Genomic DNA, 16,915 nt, shown 5'->3' with positions numbered 1-16,915 from the left:
CGTAGTTAAACTGGTGCAAACCTGTAATTACATATTTGCATCAGCTTAAACATCTCTTTATTGATTTAAACTTAATTTGGTAACATCAGTTAGATGAAACCTTTGTTTATAGGAATTTACCAAGTTAAGCTTAATAGATATAAGCAATGCCTAAACTGATTGAGGTGACTGCATTGTGGGTGCACCCCAGTTAAACAAGATTGATTTTTAAATCAATCCAATCCGAGTGATGCTGTGGTATAGACAAGGCTGGAGAATTTGAGGTACTCAGCCCTAATGAAAAATACTTTCATGATCCAGCTTGCTAATGTAGAGGCTAGTGGAAAGGAAATCCAGTGGCAAGTGTTAAATCAGCTTTCTAGAAACTTGTCCATTTTGTGCTGGCTGAAGGGGCTATTAACTAACCCATGTGCTGTTGTAAGCCAGGAGTAGGTGCAACCAAGGAGAGCTCATGTAATTTACTACTGACTCAGTGCTGGCATGTAATTCTTCTCCCTTGGTCACAAACTTAGGAATATATTGAATTTCTCACTAACTCTCCACTGAAGTGTTTTAAACCTCATCTTCCAGAGCTAAACGTTTTACTAAAAGGTCTTTGAATTTTTTTTTTAACTTAAATAGAGATTTCTGGTGCAGAGGTTTAGGAAAATTATCTTCAAGTTAAGAGGATTTTGCTCTCCCTGTAAAGAGAGATCCCAAAAGCTGAAGAGGCAGGGGTGAGCAGGAAAGTGCAGGTTGTACCACAGTTCAGCCTTCACTATCCATGAAGAATAAGAAAACTTGCACACCCAGACAGGTACATGGAGAAACATCTTTGGGATAGCAAAAAATGAAGAATATGAGAAATTCGGGGTGATTGTTTTTTCCCTTTTGTTAAAATTTTTTGGTTTATTTTATTCTTGCATCTCATTTGCCTCTTGTTTATTAAATTCTGGAATGGCCTTACTTTTACACACCCATTTTGGCCTTTTGACTTTTTTTCATTTCATGGCAACTCCTTGAATTTTGCCTATTTTTTGTCTCTCCTGCATGCACAGGTAGGAAATTTTTCGGTTTTGCTTCAGTGTTGACCAATTTTATACAAATTTTTGAAACCTAGAAAGCTGTTGCCAAATGAATTTGTTGTCCCCTAATCAGCTTCAGTCATTGCTCACTGAGGAAATGCATAGTGAGAGCTGATTATCAGAGCACATCTTTACAGGCCATTCTTCTTTCCTATATTTTGGGCCAGTGTTTGAGGGTGAAATCAGGACAGTATTTTTTTAATGTGTTTCCTTCAGTGCACTTTGGAGGGAGATCAGAGCAGGTAAATAAACACTGCTGTGTTGACTGGCTCATTCTTTTCCCAAGTTCAGTCATTAGCTCCAAAAATTAAGGGTTTAATATGAGCAGGTCACGTATTTTATGTGCAAGTGTTGGGTGCTTCCAGTTGCTTGTGATGGGTGAGAGTATCTGAAATATACAGCACATCTTAATTATGTGCTGCTCCTTGTAAAAAAAGATTTCCCTAAATCTTTTGTGACCCAATAAGGATTTCTATTGTAGAAGAGATGGTTTCAAGCAGACAGGGTATTTTTTAAAGATGCATATCCATATTAAATAACTTAATCTTTCTTGTGCAGGAAGGCTGAAAATGCAGCACAGGGATAAATCAGCCTCTTTCAACACGTAATTGAGGGGAAATGTTATCACCAGTGTATTTTTTATATTGACAGGGAATGAGACTATCCAAAGTTTGATATTTTAATACCTTTCTGAATGTATTGTATAAGCATCACCAGAGAAAATCACTTACTGCCAGCATAAGCTCATCAGGCTTGGTATAATTAACATAAATTTCTCACACAAATACCTAAGTTTCTAATAGACCCTAAGCTAATCTCATTTTCATTTTTTAAATACCTGAGAGGATCTGAAAGCAGTTACCATCAAGCATTCAGCAGCGAATACAAAGGAGACCTGCGTGCGGCGACCTTTGCGGAACGTTCCGAAAGCCGCTAATTCGTATTTTTCCACGCATCCTCCCTCCCTGGAGGAGCAAGGGAGCATTCCCCGAGCCCTGGCAGCAGCACTCAGTGCCCCTTTTCCCCCCTTGCTCCAGGTTCCGGATGCGGCAGGTGAACGTGGTGGGCCCCAGCCCACTGAGCCAACCCTCGCGGGTCATCCAGACCCTGCAGGCGCCGCCGGACGTGGCCCCCGGCAGCGTCACCGTGCGCACGGCCAGCGAGACCAGCCTGTGGCTGCGATGGGTGGTGAGCAGCCCGAGGGACGTGGGGATGGGGATGGGCATGGGGCTGCTCCCCCAGAGTCTGGGCAGCCCTCCCAAAGTGCCTGTTCCTCCTCCTCCTCATGGTGCGAAGGAGCAACGGCCAAATTGTTTCCTTTTCCAGACTAGTCGGAAATCTGAGCCTTGCCTTAAGTGCCTTATTAATCAAATAAATTGCCTACTGCCACTGTTTCTGCCACTTCATCAGGGGAATGTGGCTGTGTGTAAAAGCTTGGCTTTGAGGAGCTCCAGGACCACAGTCTGGGTCAGCGCGTGGGGCAGGAACGGGCCGCTCGAGCCAATTTGCCGCTTTCCAGGGCTCGGTTATTTGCCCTGTACAAAACGGTCCCCAGAAGGTGCAGCCCAGCCATGGGCAGCATCCTGTGCTTCTCAGAGCTGTGGTGCAGCAGCGAGGCTGGCTCTCCTGTGGGAAGATTAGATTTAGCTGAATCGGTGTGGAATTATGCGCTAAAGTGCAGAGATAAATGATTAATTGCGAAGATGCGGCAATTGCTGACATCACCGTGCCCCTTTGCCCGTCTCAGTTACCTGCAGAGTTGCCACATTGGGATTTACTTGGCAATTAACCTGCTCCAGAATGGTTTTTCTTCACCCCTGTTAGGCAGAGTTTTCCATCGGGGTTACTGTGGTGTGAAGTTGATGAAGCACAGGTTTCCTTTTGCCCAAATGTTAGCTTTTCCATGCATAAACTCATTATGGCTGGAAGTCAAAATCAGGCTGGGGACAAGAGGTTTTTTCTGCTGTTGGAAAGGAATAATTCCAGTTTCTCAACAGGACACTGCACTTAATGCTGAACCTTGCCAGACCAAAACCTGAAACTTGAAGGTGTCACCTCACTACCCACAGATGAGCCATTGCAGTTCCCCACACAACTGTCATGGCTTTTCTGTGTGAATATCATGCCCACATTGGTGCTGTATCCAGACCTACATATCTTCCATCAAAATTAACTCCAGGTTGTTTTAAGAGCCTTTAAAACCTTAAGATTGTGTTACCTGAAAGCCTATTTTCCTTGAGTCAAATTGTAGGGTTCAGGAGAAGCAACAGCCACAGCTAAAATGACCTGATAAACGCTTTTCATGGTTAATAACATCAATATTTGAAAGTGTTTAATGTCTTTTATTTCAAGACCTGCAGGTGAATCTGTTTTCCCCAGAGAGCTGGGGATTCCTCCCTTCCTGCAGAATGAGGGTCACGCTTCTAGCCCTGCATGCCTGCGGGGTAGTGTCTTCTAAGCTGTGAAATGTTAATGTGTACCCAGCTTTCCCAGTGAATCAGAGCTGAATCTCAGCCATCCGTGGCATCGTGTAGTTAGTTTTACAGCAGAAAAACTCCAAACTTCATGAAGTAGGCTAATTATTTCATATTTTAATCTCTGAAATTGCTTGGGGAGTTAGAATACTAGAATGAATCTCTACTGATAAATGAGTAGGCTGATAAATAAGTCAGTAAAAAAAAGGCAAGAAATATACGATAAATGAATTTGTCACATGCTTCAGCAATTTATCATTCATTTCCATAATTAATCACAAAGCTCTGAAATACACCGTATTCATATCATCTCTGTTGATATGAATACACCCACAGCAAAGGGCTTGGTTTCGTGAGCGAACCTCCTTGGCTCAAAATTACGGTAAAAAAACCAAAAGAAAAATTCCGAAGGTAGAAATCGCAGAGCGTAAACCGTACAATCATCCTCTGGATCGTTGTTGCCTTGCTGCGGCCTGTACGCGGGCTCCGGCGGCCGTGTCCCGATGGGAACGTTGTGTCTTGCTGTCGCCCGCCAGCCGCTGCCTGACACGCAGTACAACGGGCACCCCGAGTCGGTGGGGTACAGGATCCGGGCGTGGCGCGCGGACCTGCCGGGCCCAGCCCTGCTGAAGGTGCTCGCCGACCGCCTGGCGCGGGAGTGCACGCTGGAGGAGCTGCAGGAGTGGACCGAGTACGAGCTGCAGGTCCAGGCCTTCAACGCCATCGGGGCAGGGCCCTGGAGCGAGGCCGTCAGAGGTCGGACACGCGAGTCGGGTGAGTCCGAGCACAGAAAACACGGGACATTCACCGCTTTCCTTCAGATTTCAACTTTGAAGTTTGGTGTTTCGAAGTTGGGTGGGGTTTTTCTTTTTGGCTTGCTTAGCCGTGAAATCTGAAATTAAATTTTTTAAAAAATTATCTTGGGATGCACTGCAGGCAAAAAGACATGCAGACATTTGAAGGGTTCTTTTTCTTTTTTTTATTCCTACCTTGCTTTCATGCACAAACCTTCAGGTTTTTTACTTAAAGCAAACAGAACAACCTCTCCCCATTTCTGCCCCAGTGTGGACAGCACAAAGAGAAGCTTGTATAGAGACTTTTGTGACTGAGATGCTCTCTCATGCCTCCTCTTCTCCCCAATACTCCTCTTACCCTAATCCTCCCCTTTCCCCCATCTGCTTCTAGCCTGAGGCACATTCTCTCACGGCTGTGGTTACCTGAAATTTCATTTCAAGCACCAAATAATTCTAAAAGGGCACAAGTCATATTAGACAGCTGATTACACAGAGAGAAATAAAATAATTTTCTGGGCTTCTGATGGCACGTTTTCAAACCTGCCTTCCAAAATTGTGTGTGCAAGGCTGTGTAGACATAACCTGCTCACAGATCTGGAACAGCAGGGCTGTATTGTGGACCTGAATTGTCCAGGCAAGCACAGAGACTTCAAATATCAGAAGGAAGCTGTCACTCTCAGGCAACAGTAAATTACTGTTAGCTCAGGAGAACAGTGAAGGCAGATGTTGAAAAGCTGCTCTCTAGCTGTTGACTTCCCCAAAACTTATTTCCAGACCTATCCTACTTGCACCTGGGAAATGAAAAGTTATGTTGCAAGTTAGCAACAAAGTGGGTGACATGTGCAGTTTAAATGTTTATAATAAATATATTTGTGGCACGTCTTTGTGCAAGGTTCAATGCTGATTTTTTTTCCTGTTTTTTGGGGGTTTTTTTGCAATTTTTCATCGTTAAAGAGTTTTGGGATTTAATCCCATGCATGCCTGATGTGTACATGTCTGTGCCCTGTGTACCACACAGTGTTCCTTGGTGGGAAGTGAGACCAGGCACAGCAGGGATTGGTCTGCTGGTTCAGATAACTCTGCTTTGAACTAGCCAAGGAGAAAGCTAAACAAAGTCATCCCCCTCCATTGAAGTGTTGCTCTTTGGGAAGGAATAATTGGAAAGCGATTGCCAGAGGTATTTTAAAGAAGGCTTGTGCTGGAGTTAGAGATAGCACAGCCCAGACAAAGCAGTTCTGTGTCGTAATAAAAAGATATCACAGCCTCCACTTTCGCCTCTCTGCTGCTCTTCAAACACTTCTTTTGAAATGTAGTAAATACTAAGATTAAGTCATTTCATAAAACCTTAGGATTGCAGCACTCTTGCTCAGCATCTAAAGATCAGAGGTTATGCGTGGATCTGGCATTTTCTCTGGGAGTATTAAGAGAAGGTTGACTTGAAACTGATTGTAGGAGGCACACAGAACCCAGGATCAAAATAATACAAGGCTGTGATCTAGGCCGTAAGGACTCGTTTGGTTTTTTCCATGTGTTTGCTTTGATACTGACATCTGATTTCTTGCACGGAGCAAGTTGGGGCTCAGACTTTTGGCTGTATCTTCCTAGATTTAGAATATACAAGATGTGCTGGCTTAGCAGCAAACTATATGAAAGCACTTCAGGGAATCTGGAATTAACCTGTATGCACAGTCAAATGGGGTTAAAATGCAAATAAAAGATATTTAAAGCCGGAGAGAAAGGCTAAAGCACTTTTGGGTCTGTCTTTGGAACTATACGAAAATTTCTATTTATCGCTTATGTTCTCCAAGAACTTCAAAATATTTCTTTTTCAGTTTTTTAGATACAGAGTCTTAGGGAAGTTGGTTTGCTGGTGCTGAGGATTGTAAACTTGCCACACCACTGGCCAGAGGTGCCTTGGCCAGGATCTCGTGGTGCTTCCTTGGCACAACTCCTGGTTCCATGTTTTACACCATTCAAGGAGATAAGGAGTAGAGCCCAGGCACTAAACCAGGTTATGGTATCTGATGGCAGTGCAACCACCAGAGCCCAAAATCTTTATTGAAAATAAAGCTCTGTTTGAGCATTTGTTTGCTTTAGCTTGTGCAATCACAGCACTGATAGCTGAGCACAAATGCCAACAACAATAGTGGGGCATGTCATTACAAGTACTCACTGGTTTCTGAAGCTCTTGAATATATAAAACAAATCAAAACCAAAGAAGCTATGAGGGAATAAATAATGCTGTAGGTTTGGGTGACACTGGCTTGAAAAACAATTGGGAATTTCTAAAATGAGAATCTGGGATAGGGTTGCAAGCAGCTGAAGGCGGAGAGAGATGAATTAGGATTTTTAAACAGGACAGGTTCTATCAATCCAAAATGTTTTTGTAATGTTAGAAATTAAATAGCTCATTAAATTTTACAGTGTAAAATAACTTCAGGGTAACAAGCTCAGTTTCCACTCAATAAATTGACAACGACAGTAGGTCCAATATAGAGAAAGCAAGAAATTGCAGAGGCATCTGATGTATTAGAACAACCTTGGCAGGGCTGCTTCCTCTTAGATGCAGACCCTGTTGCTTTCAAAAAAATTCATCTCAGATACACCTAACCCAGTGCCTTAATGGATTTTGTGCTCTTAATATTCAGCTACACGAATGTGTACACTTGTCTTACAGGATGAGCTACTGTAGGAGCATGGTCACACATCCATGGCAAGGATCAATCTCCTGGAGCTTGGGAGTCTGACCTTCACAGAGCAGTTACTGTGCTGTGATGGAGCATCTCTTGATAATTCACATGTGGTCCAGTGTCACTGTGGGAATTTGTCAGTTTGTACAAGCTGAGGATTTGGCCTGCAGTACCTAATTTTATAGGCAAAGTGGATGTGTGCTGCAGCTATGCTACTTTTGCTGTGAACCTTGCTGGAAATTTGGCCTTCTTAGCAGACATCAGATGTACAATGTGCCACTTTAATTTTTGCTTTCAAAAAGAATGAGGGATGTCCAGCTAAAATGAGCAGCAAAAATGCAGAGAACCACTGCATCTCACTCTCTAGCTTTCCTAGAAAGCCAGAATATAGACCAGCTTATTAAAAGCTCCTTTTGGCCCAGTTAGAGACATAAAACGACATCATTTGCTGTACATCAGATGTGGCTGTGTCAGATGTAGAAAGAAGATGCATGATTTTAGATGCCAAAGTGGATAACCTTAAAAACCTGAGCTCTTATTGACATTCCAGTGCAAAGTGCCAGTAACTCTGTGATTTCCTACGTTTGATCTTCTGAAGTGCTCCGTGCTGGCACTTTGCTGGATTAGCTCATCGTTTAGTTTCCGTGTTTCTGGTTCATTTTGTTCATGCTCTGGGATTTTTTTGGACGCTGTTGCTTGCCTTCTGCGCTGTTCTTGCAGGTTACTAATGAGAACTCAGCTTTTTGGAGCTTATAACAAAGTCTTCAGTGCAACAGTTTTAGGAAACCAGCATTAGAGAAGGGAGCTTGCAGAGGAAAGAAGGGATTATGTGCCTCACTCATTAATTAGTTTTAGCAAACTATAATTTCTTCGAATTACAGCTTCCTGAGAGAGGAGGTGGGTCAGAGAAATGAAGGTTACCTTTCAATTCATTCTTAAAGGGTCGATCAAAGTCTGTTACTTGATAAAAGGCTGGCAACAATAAGATCCATAAAATCACTTGCAGTTCCTGAACTCGTATTAGAATCAAATTCTCGACACTGAGGTGAGGACTGAAGATTTAAAGCTTGCTCAATGAACACAAGGATTTTTACCATTCAGGCATTGGACTCGGATTACTTTCCAGTGAGAGGGGGCATTCAGCTGCTCTGTCGCTGGGAATTGAGAGGGGTCTGAGCTAATGAACCTTTTCTCTCCTTTGTCAGCTCTCCAGTGCCCCACCAGCAGTGTGACCATCCTCACCTCCAAGCCAGGATGCCCTCGGGGCCAGCCCGGGCACAGCCTCTACCTCCTGTAAATTCAGGAGAGTTCCTGGCTGCTGATCAGAGAGGAAAATTCATATTTGTAAAATAAAGTAACTTTTTCTCTTTTGAAAGGCCTCAAACCAGATAAAATAGAAATAAATGTGGCTGGAAAGGGCTTCTTTCCTCCACACATCCTGGTTTCTTGAGGCCCACCTCCACCCTGTCTCTCTCCAGGAGTGATTCATGTGGGAGTAGCTCTTTGTGAAGATCTACAGATAAATCTATGGCAGCTATCCAAAGACATTCATGGCTCCTGGCAATCTATTTTCCTTTAACATAATTATATCCTTGTGGGGGATAAATCTGGGAGAAGATTTAAAAAAAAAAAAAAAAAAAAAAGACACTTCAGTGTTGGAGGGGGGAAAAAATTGGATTTCAGTCTGCTGCTGTGTCATGTGATGGTCCTCTGTTTCTTATGCCCCAAATAATTAGTATCAGGGAAATTGTTTCAGAAATTACTATCTCTGTCGTTAACCTTGAGTGCACAGGGGTGGGGGTACCATGTTTTGGGGGTGTATTTTTTCCATTTTTATTAATTCTGGTGTCATCCTCATTATCTCATTCATGTTGCTAGGAGCTTCAGGAGCTCGCCTCCAAAACAGCAGATCTGTTCTTTCACTTGGACAGCCAGGAAAGCTTTCCTTTGGCAGAGCTTTGGGCTGCTTTTTGTGATATATTCAGGCCCTAATCAAGCTGTACTGTCCCTAAGTGCTTGTGTAATGTAACTTGGTGAATGTTCCCTGGAGGTCTGACAGGTGTATCAGGCTTTAGAAAAGATTGTACCCTTCAGATGCTGGAAATGCCGTGGGGAAAAAATGCGAAAGGGCAGCATAAAATGTGAACTCTTAAAAATAGCCTCACATCCTGCTTGCATAACGTGACGTGCTGTTAAGCTTGCCTACAAAAGGCTGCAGTTGTGTGGTTCTGCAGCACTTCGGGTTTTAATGGCATGGGAAAATGCAAGTTTGCTCTTCTCTGGAGTCAGAGAAAATTACAGTGTTCCTGTGCCATCAGTGCTAATGATGTTTGCAGTTTCACGAGAGCCAATTTTGCAACACAGATGAAATAGGCATCTCTCATTGACACCGTATCAATCCCTGAAAACACTCCTGGTGTTAATGCATCCATCTCTAATTGATGTCTTGCAAATGTTGAGTGCTATCACATTATCAAAAGGCTGCAGAGGTTAAAGAATTCCTTACTGAAGTGGGAGTGCTATCCAGGGGCAGAATTATTGCTAGCTCTAGACAAGATGTTACAATTTCCTTTCAGATAATATAGGAAGCCACAGGGGCATAAAACTTCTTGTTAGAACAGATCATGCTATAAGATAAACTCACATTCAGAGAGAGTTCTAGGTTTTGGCATAGGGAATAAAAGGTGTGGTAAAGAAATACTGGGGGATAGGCTTCTGGAGAAGTCCAGGAATTTAAACTTGGTTCTAATTACTGAAAATATATAGAATTTGAAATTTATTCATAGCTGTCAATATTTACTGTCTGTCTGTAGACACTGATAAGTATTAAATGTTTAGCTCTTTACAAACATTGTCATTTCTGAGATGAACTGGCAAGAAATTGTGAGACAGGCTGAAAAATAAAGATGATGTAGAATGAATACAAGAAGAGAGGGGATTTTCTAAAACATATTCCAGCTCTTTTGGGTTTGAATACTCTTCTGTGGGATCCTGGAAGATTTCTGGGCATGTAGGGAGACGGAGAAAAATGATCTGCTGTGTCTGACCTATTTCTGCTCTTTGGTGATGCTGTGTGGTTCCAGTTCCCTCTGCTCCTCCTGAGAATGTCTCTGCTGAAGCTGTGAGCTCAACCCAGATCCTGCTGACCTGGGCAGCAGTTCCTGAGTCTGAGCAGAATGGTCTCATCCTGGGCTACAAGGTATGTGACTGGACTTTCATACTCGTTTGATTTTCAGTGTAATCCCGGGACATGCTTTTGTATTTGTTACTTATTATTCACCTGCTGGGTATTCTTATTGTTCCAAAGTCAGCTGGAGAAGATACAGGAAGTGTGCTGGCTTTGAAAGGGATGATTGGTGACTGTAATCTCATTTTATACTGGGTGACAAGAAGGAATCTCCCTCTCTTCAGTCCTCGTGCAGCAATCTCTTTCCCTCTGTGTCTCATCCACATTTATCCTGCAGATCCTTTACAAAGCAAAGGATTTGGACTCAGAGCCCAAGAGCCAAACAGTGAGGGGGAACCACACCCAGTCAGTGCTGCTCTCAGGCCTGAGGAAATTCGTCCTCTACGAGCTCCAGGTGCTGGCATTCACCCGCATTGGGGATGGAGTCCCCAGCTCCCCAGCAGTGACAGAGAGAACCAAGGATGATGGTGAGTTTAAAGGTTGCCAAAATAGCCATCTTATTTGTTCCAACCTTTTAATGTAGATGTCTTCTAGTGGTTCAAGTGTAGGCAACAAATATTTGGATTTTGGGGGGATTTTTATTTTCAGCTTTGAACCCAAAGGACATTGGCTGTACCTGGTATATAACTCAGCAGTATCCCATTGGTCATGGGCTGAGGATCTGGCAAAAGCACAGAAAACCACTGTCCCCTATTTCCTCCTTCCCTGCAGCTAATGAAGAGGAAGAAAACATCTAACATTGAACTTTGTAGCTTGGTGGAGATAATTTCTATTGAAGACAATTTTAGAGCCCAATTAGAAATTCCTATTGAAGTTCAATCATGCTAAAAAAAAAATTGCTGCAATTGAAAGCAATAAACAAATCTGTGTCTGACTGGACTGAACGAAAGAGATGGAATTTGCGACTTCAGTAATCCACTTGCCTTTTTTTTTTTTTTAACCCCAAAACAATAAGGTATTGACCTTGGAAGATGATCCTACCAGCTTCCTTTTGCAGCTGCCTCCTGCACTTCCCAGGGGGTTCCCAGTGCAGTTGGATGTCCTTAAGGAACCCAAGCAAGTGCTCCCTGAGCACACTACTGTGGTGGAAGCATTCTTGCTGATGAAATTCTACAGAAATTTGGTTCAATTCTTTAAATATCTTTGGGCTTTGCAGATGCTAAAACTGCTTTTACTTTCATTACCTTTTCAGGAATAAATAGGTTGAGATCAGTGTGAGAGGCTTCTTCTGTTTAAGTCTCTCTCTTTCTCATCAAAATCTTTTCAGAATAATAATGGAGTAAACATTGGTTTACACAAGCAAATTCATTAAGGTAATTTGGTTGGGCTCAAAGCACATTTAGACTTCTGGCTTAAAAAATCATTTTCTGTGCAGTGCAGGGAAGGAAGGAGTGGGAGCATGTGGGGTCAGGAACAGGGGCAAGAACTCCCTGACATTTTTTTTTAGCCTTTTCTTCAGCATACTCCCTGTGTGTGGACCTGGCTTTTCTTTGAAAGGAAAAATAAGAAAAATTACTGTTAGCAGAACTCTGCAGGGAGAGAAAAGCACTCAATGAAATGTACATATCAGACTGTAATGAGAAATACTTAAAACTGTTTGTTTTGGATAACCCCATTATAGCAGTTCCCTCCTTAAGTGCATGTTGGCAAATGAAACTAATTGTTCTTCCATCTCCATACCCCTGACATAAATATGTTGTGTCTCCTCTGGGCTCAACTTAATTAAAAGTATCACCAGGAGTAATGCAGGTGGAATTTGTGCTGAAGGGGAAAATTCATGGATGGTAATGTATGAATTAGCATCTCCTCACCTTGTGAACCTGGGCTGGTCAGTGCCATTTGTGTTAATGTGCCTCTCACCTGCCTCAGGTTCTCCTGTTCACACCTCAGTGTTTAAAATGCAAATATAAAGTCAGAAAGCAGTTCAAAGCTGGTGTTGATGACACAGGGAAGGGATATTGTTGAATTCTAACAGGTAGGAAGTGAATTAAGCTATATAACTCTCTGTAAAGGCAGCTTGGTGTCCTGCTTCGTAGTGTGTTCTCAGCTACACCAGTGGTGGTGATGCTGCAGTGAGAAAAATCCTACAGAGCTCATGGTGCAGTAAAAAAACAGTGTAGGGTGCACTGGTCTGTGCTGTGTTTGGTGTCTGAGGGCGTTGGAGGCCTTTATCCATGGACAGAACGTATATTTATATACAGAATAAATTATATTATGCACGTGCACTATTGGAGAGATACAGCTTGGGTCATCATTCTGTGTAGGGTGGGCAGAAAAGCTGTGATGCCTGTGGTGTGCAGTGCTTGCTGCCATGCCCTCTGTGTTGCCTTGCAGCCCCCGGGCCCCCCGTGAGGCTGGTGTTCCCCGAGGTGAGGCTGACGTCCGTGCGCATCGTCTGGCAGCCGCCGGAGGAGCCCAACGGGATCATCCTGGGTAAGAGGAGCAGCAAACCCCGGGCTGGGAGCGGAGGGATGGAGATCAGAGCAAGCCACAGCTGTTGGGTTTTCCTTGGCCTTGCACATAAGCAAATCTCTGGCTGATGAAAAGAAAATGTGCTTCTGTCAGCTGAGGGGGCAAGTCCACACGGCTCCGTGCTGTGGCTTTTCCTGAGCCAGAATTCAGTGTTATTCCAGCCCCCATGTCTGGATGTCATCTCTCCTCCCATCTGCATTTGGGTTGGTAACCTGTTCGGCTGACTGTTGGGAAAACTGCCTGGAGACCTGGATTTTCCCCACCTTTGCCAGACATGCCCAGTGTTTCAGTTTCATGTGTGCTTCCATTTTATTGCTTCCTTGAGATAATATGTCTGACAGGTCATGAGGAGTTAAATCCTATTTGCCCTTCCATCAGGGGAAGGAGAGGCAGCAAGGCATGACAGGAATTTGTGGGAAACCTTCTCACCTTCCTGCTCTCATAACTCTTGGGTTGTCTTTGCAATATGTGCACCAGCCACTGTTGCACTAAAAATGTGAAGACTTTTACAATGTAAGAATCCATTCCTGCCTCTAAAATTAACGTAGCTCATAGTTACCAAGCAATTTAGTGTTTTGTGCTGCTGCTGAACACATTTTACAGTAGTTCTGGCTGGTGAGTAAAGATTTGTGTCTCAATTCTGAGAACAGAAGCAAAAGCTTTTGTTTTTATCTAGTACTCAGTCTGCCAGGCCTTTCTGCTTCTAATTTCACTGCCATCATTCAGGCTCACATGTTAGCTTCCAGCAATATTCCCTAAAGCCTTCCTTGCTGGCTGGAGGGTGCCTGCTTCAAATGCTCCTGCAGAGGTGGCATTGCTTTAAATACAGAACTCATCCTGCATTGCACTTAAATCTTGAGTCAAGAACTCAAGGTGTTTGCTCAGGTGTGTAGTTTATCAAAGTGATCCTGGCATCTGAAGACACTGGGAAATCATCAAACAGCATCCAAAGGCAGGTGCTGCAGGATTTTCTGAGCACGAGGAGGAGTCTGTGTGAAGCTTGGCAGCAGTGAGCTGCCAGAGATGGATCCACGCAGGGTTTCTCTGCAGCTCAAGGAAGCTTGGCTTCCAGGTTGTCTTGTGGATTTGATTTGTTGCTTTTTTTAAGGAACTGTGTGTCCTAGAACGTGCTCTCAGCAGAGATTGAGATTTGAGTCACAGGATGTGGTTAAGAAGAAAAAAAAATCATTTGATAGGAATGAGGAGAAAGCACAAAAGACATTTGCTCCCCCAACTGTGTTCCAACCTCTCACGTTGCTGCACTTTGTCAGCCTCATTTGCTGGAGTTTCTGCAAGATCAGTGGTGTAGGAACTCTCCTTTATTTTGACTTTGCAGAATACTTTGTGCAGTGCATCCCCTCTGCAGCTGGTTCTTGCTCAGTGCCATTATGTTGATGATAAAATCATACAAAAAACAGGGTTGGAAGGAAAGAGAAAAGCTGTCCCTTAAAGAATCTTTATCATTTTTAGCATGTAGAGTGTTGTTTCCAAAGTCTTTCACAGCCCATGCCCAGTAAGACATCCCAGGACACTTCAACAATCCTTGACTACTTTGATGGTGTAACTAAGTCAGTTTGTGTCCCATTGTTCATTCCTTCTTTTTCCTACAGAGCACTTCTACGTCAGCCAGTCCTCCTTTCACAAGAACATTCAGTTTTTTCTCTTTAAGTGTGATAATTTGCAGATGCCTTTATTGAATTTCATCTCACTGATTCCAGACCATCTCTCTTCATTACCCAGATCTCTTTAAATGGCACTCATGTCCTCTAAAGTGTGCACAGCTTGGTTTCATTTTTGGAGTTTGCAAGCAGATTGGCAATTCCATCTGCGAGGCCATTAATGAAAGTATTAAACAGGATCAGACTCATTCATGAGGTCTCATGAGAGCTTACTATGTCCTCCCAGGTTGTTAGCAAATCATTGATAACAACATTTTATTTTTTTAAGCGTTCATTTCAAAATGTGTGGTGTTCTTCTTCAATTCTGTTATTGTGTTTGCTTTTGGTGGGACTATGTGCGACCATATTAAAGCCTTACTCAAAGTCAATGTGGATCATATCTACTCTTCCCACCTGGCCAATTACACTGTCAAAATGGAAAACAGATTATTTGATATTTATTATTTGCTCCAATCAAAGAGATATTGGCTGTTCCCTGGCACATTATTATCCTCATGGATGCTTGTATATTGACTCATATTTTTTTCCAGGCTCTTTCTGTGTATTGAACTTTAGTTTGATTTGTCCATAATTCCTTTAGTCAGTCTTGCCTCCTTTTAGAAGATGGTGTACTCTGTTTGCCCTTTTGTAATGTTCTGGGATGTCACCTGTCGTGCACAAGTCCTAGAAGAGAATGGCTAATTATTCAGAGATGGCTCCATCTCTGCAGGGAAAATTTCATCAGGCCTTTCTGACTTGATTACATCCAGCTTAACTAAATATTCGTTAACCTGTTCTCCATTCCAGCCTGCATCCCTACTTACATTGTTGTCACTTTTAATTTGTGTGGAGGATCCTGTCAGCACCCACTTCTTGTTGTGTGTAAAAATGCAGCCATGCAGGTACCAGCCTTCCTTCCCTCTCTGCCTCACCTGTCTTGTGCTCGTTTTTCCTTCCTGCTGGCTGGCCTGTTCTCCTCCTCTCCCTCTGACTTTTAATGTATTTATGAAATCTTTCTCATTGCCTTTGCTGCCCTTCAGGTGATAACTCCCATTGCTCTTTGGCCGTTCTGATTTTGTCCCTACGTGCCTGTGCTGTCTATTTATACACTCCCTTAGACCTGTGTCCTGTTTCAACTTTTTGTTCAATTCACTTTTGATTTTCAGGTCATTAGTGATCCCTGAATGCAAACATATTGGCCTCTTAACATCTTTTGTCTGCATTGGGATAGTTGTACCTTTTTTTTTGTGTGTGTGTGTGTGTCTTAAAATGGCCAACTCACCTGGATTCCTTTTTCCATTAGAATTCCTTCCCAGGGAGATGTTACTTGCCAGTCCCCCCATCCACCTCTTTGAAGTTCATTGTCTTTATTCAACAGTTCTCACTTTTATTTTCTCAATGGTAGAAATACTGAGGTTCCTGGAGGAAGTAGTTAGCTGCCAAAGAGAGAAAAAGGGAAAATTGCTCATGCTGGGTACTTCTGTGATGTTTCCTAAGAAGTGAACCATGCTTCAAAAACAGATAAAAAACTATGTGTAGGATTCTAAGGAAAGGTTGCAAATTTGGGGAGCTTTGGGTTTTTATTTTTTTCCCTGCACACTTTTTACATCTCATTACTATAATGAACCTCCAAAACACCACTCCAACCCTCTAGTCAAGTGCACCAAAGTGGAGTCATTGGGAAAAATAAGTGAACATAATTTTGTGCGCTGCCCTTCTATTCAGTCCTGGGGCTCAAAAGAAAAACCACTTGCTTTGCAAGAGCGACTTATATTCAGAGCCTTTGAACTAATGTTCCTGCTCTGGCTGCCTTGTCCTCTGAGCATACATGCACCTTTGCAGCTAACATTTTTGTAATCTATATAAAAACATGTTCTAGCATTTCAGAGAGAGATTAGCAGGATGAAATACTGGCAGGCACCAAGAGGGAAAACCACTTGTTTGTTTGTTTAAATATTTTACCATGCAAGACTGTGAGATATTTCCCTTTTTCCTTCTGGGAATGTTACTCCAACCATCTGAGACTTCACTCTGTCTTCCTCTCTGCACTCAGTTCAGCCAGCACCCACATAGTTCCCTCAAATACTATTAAAGATAAATGAGGCATTAATGTGCATTTGTGCACTTCAAGCTATGAGCTCCCCCTGAAAACAAGAGCTTAGCCCACATCCTCCCAAGCCATGGTTAGTATTCCTCACGGTATCCTCGTATTTAGCATTTACCTGGAGCTTATTGCAAAAAAAAAAAAAAAGTCTAAGAACTCCGCCGAGAATTAGAACCAAAATTGGATGTAATCCATGTTTGCAAATTCCTATTTTGATCCCAGGCTGCATTTGCACACCCGCTGGCCCTAAAACAGATAAGCAGGAAAATCAACAAACTGGATTGCTGCTCCGCCGCGCCGAGCGTAACCTCGTGGTATCGCTCAGCTCTCCCCGAGTTCCGTGACAAATTAATAATTGTTTGTATCTCTGCTGCACCATGGCCTGCACCAACGGGTGCTGTCACTTCTTGAAGGGCTTTGTATGGTGATGAGCTTGAAAGCTGTTTGCTATTCATGGGGTGTTGTCACCCTC

The 16,915-nt window shown here is 43.0% G+C and overlaps 1 protein-coding gene across 10 annotated transcripts in view; it reads left to right on the top strand.

The window, feature by feature from the left end:
• Nucleotides 1–16,915, top strand: part of SDK1 (sidekick cell adhesion molecule 1) — a 378,688-nt gene that overhangs the window by 296,289 nt on the left and 65,484 nt on the right. For all 10 annotated transcript variants that reach the window (XM_085592158.1, XM_085592155.1, XM_085592154.1 and 7 more), the window contains 5 exons: nucleotides 2,102–2,252; nucleotides 4,075–4,312; nucleotides 10,106–10,221; nucleotides 10,487–10,676; nucleotides 12,544–12,642. In XM_085592158.1, coding sequence (XP_085448284.1) covers nucleotides 2,102–2,252; nucleotides 4,075–4,312; nucleotides 10,106–10,221; nucleotides 10,487–10,676; nucleotides 12,544–12,642 — 794 coding nt within the window. The remainder of the gene's footprint in view (nucleotides 1–2,101; nucleotides 2,253–4,074; nucleotides 4,313–10,105; nucleotides 10,222–10,486; nucleotides 10,677–12,543; nucleotides 12,643–16,915) is intronic.

This window comes from Lonchura striata, chromosome 14 (assembly GCF_050655825.1).
Source record: "Lonchura striata isolate lonStrDom1 chromosome 14, ASM5065582v1, whole genome shotgun sequence".
Taxonomy (NCBI): domain Eukaryota; kingdom Metazoa; phylum Chordata; class Aves; order Passeriformes; family Estrildidae; genus Lonchura; species Lonchura striata.
This window is presented reverse-complemented; position numbering and strand designations above follow the sequence as displayed.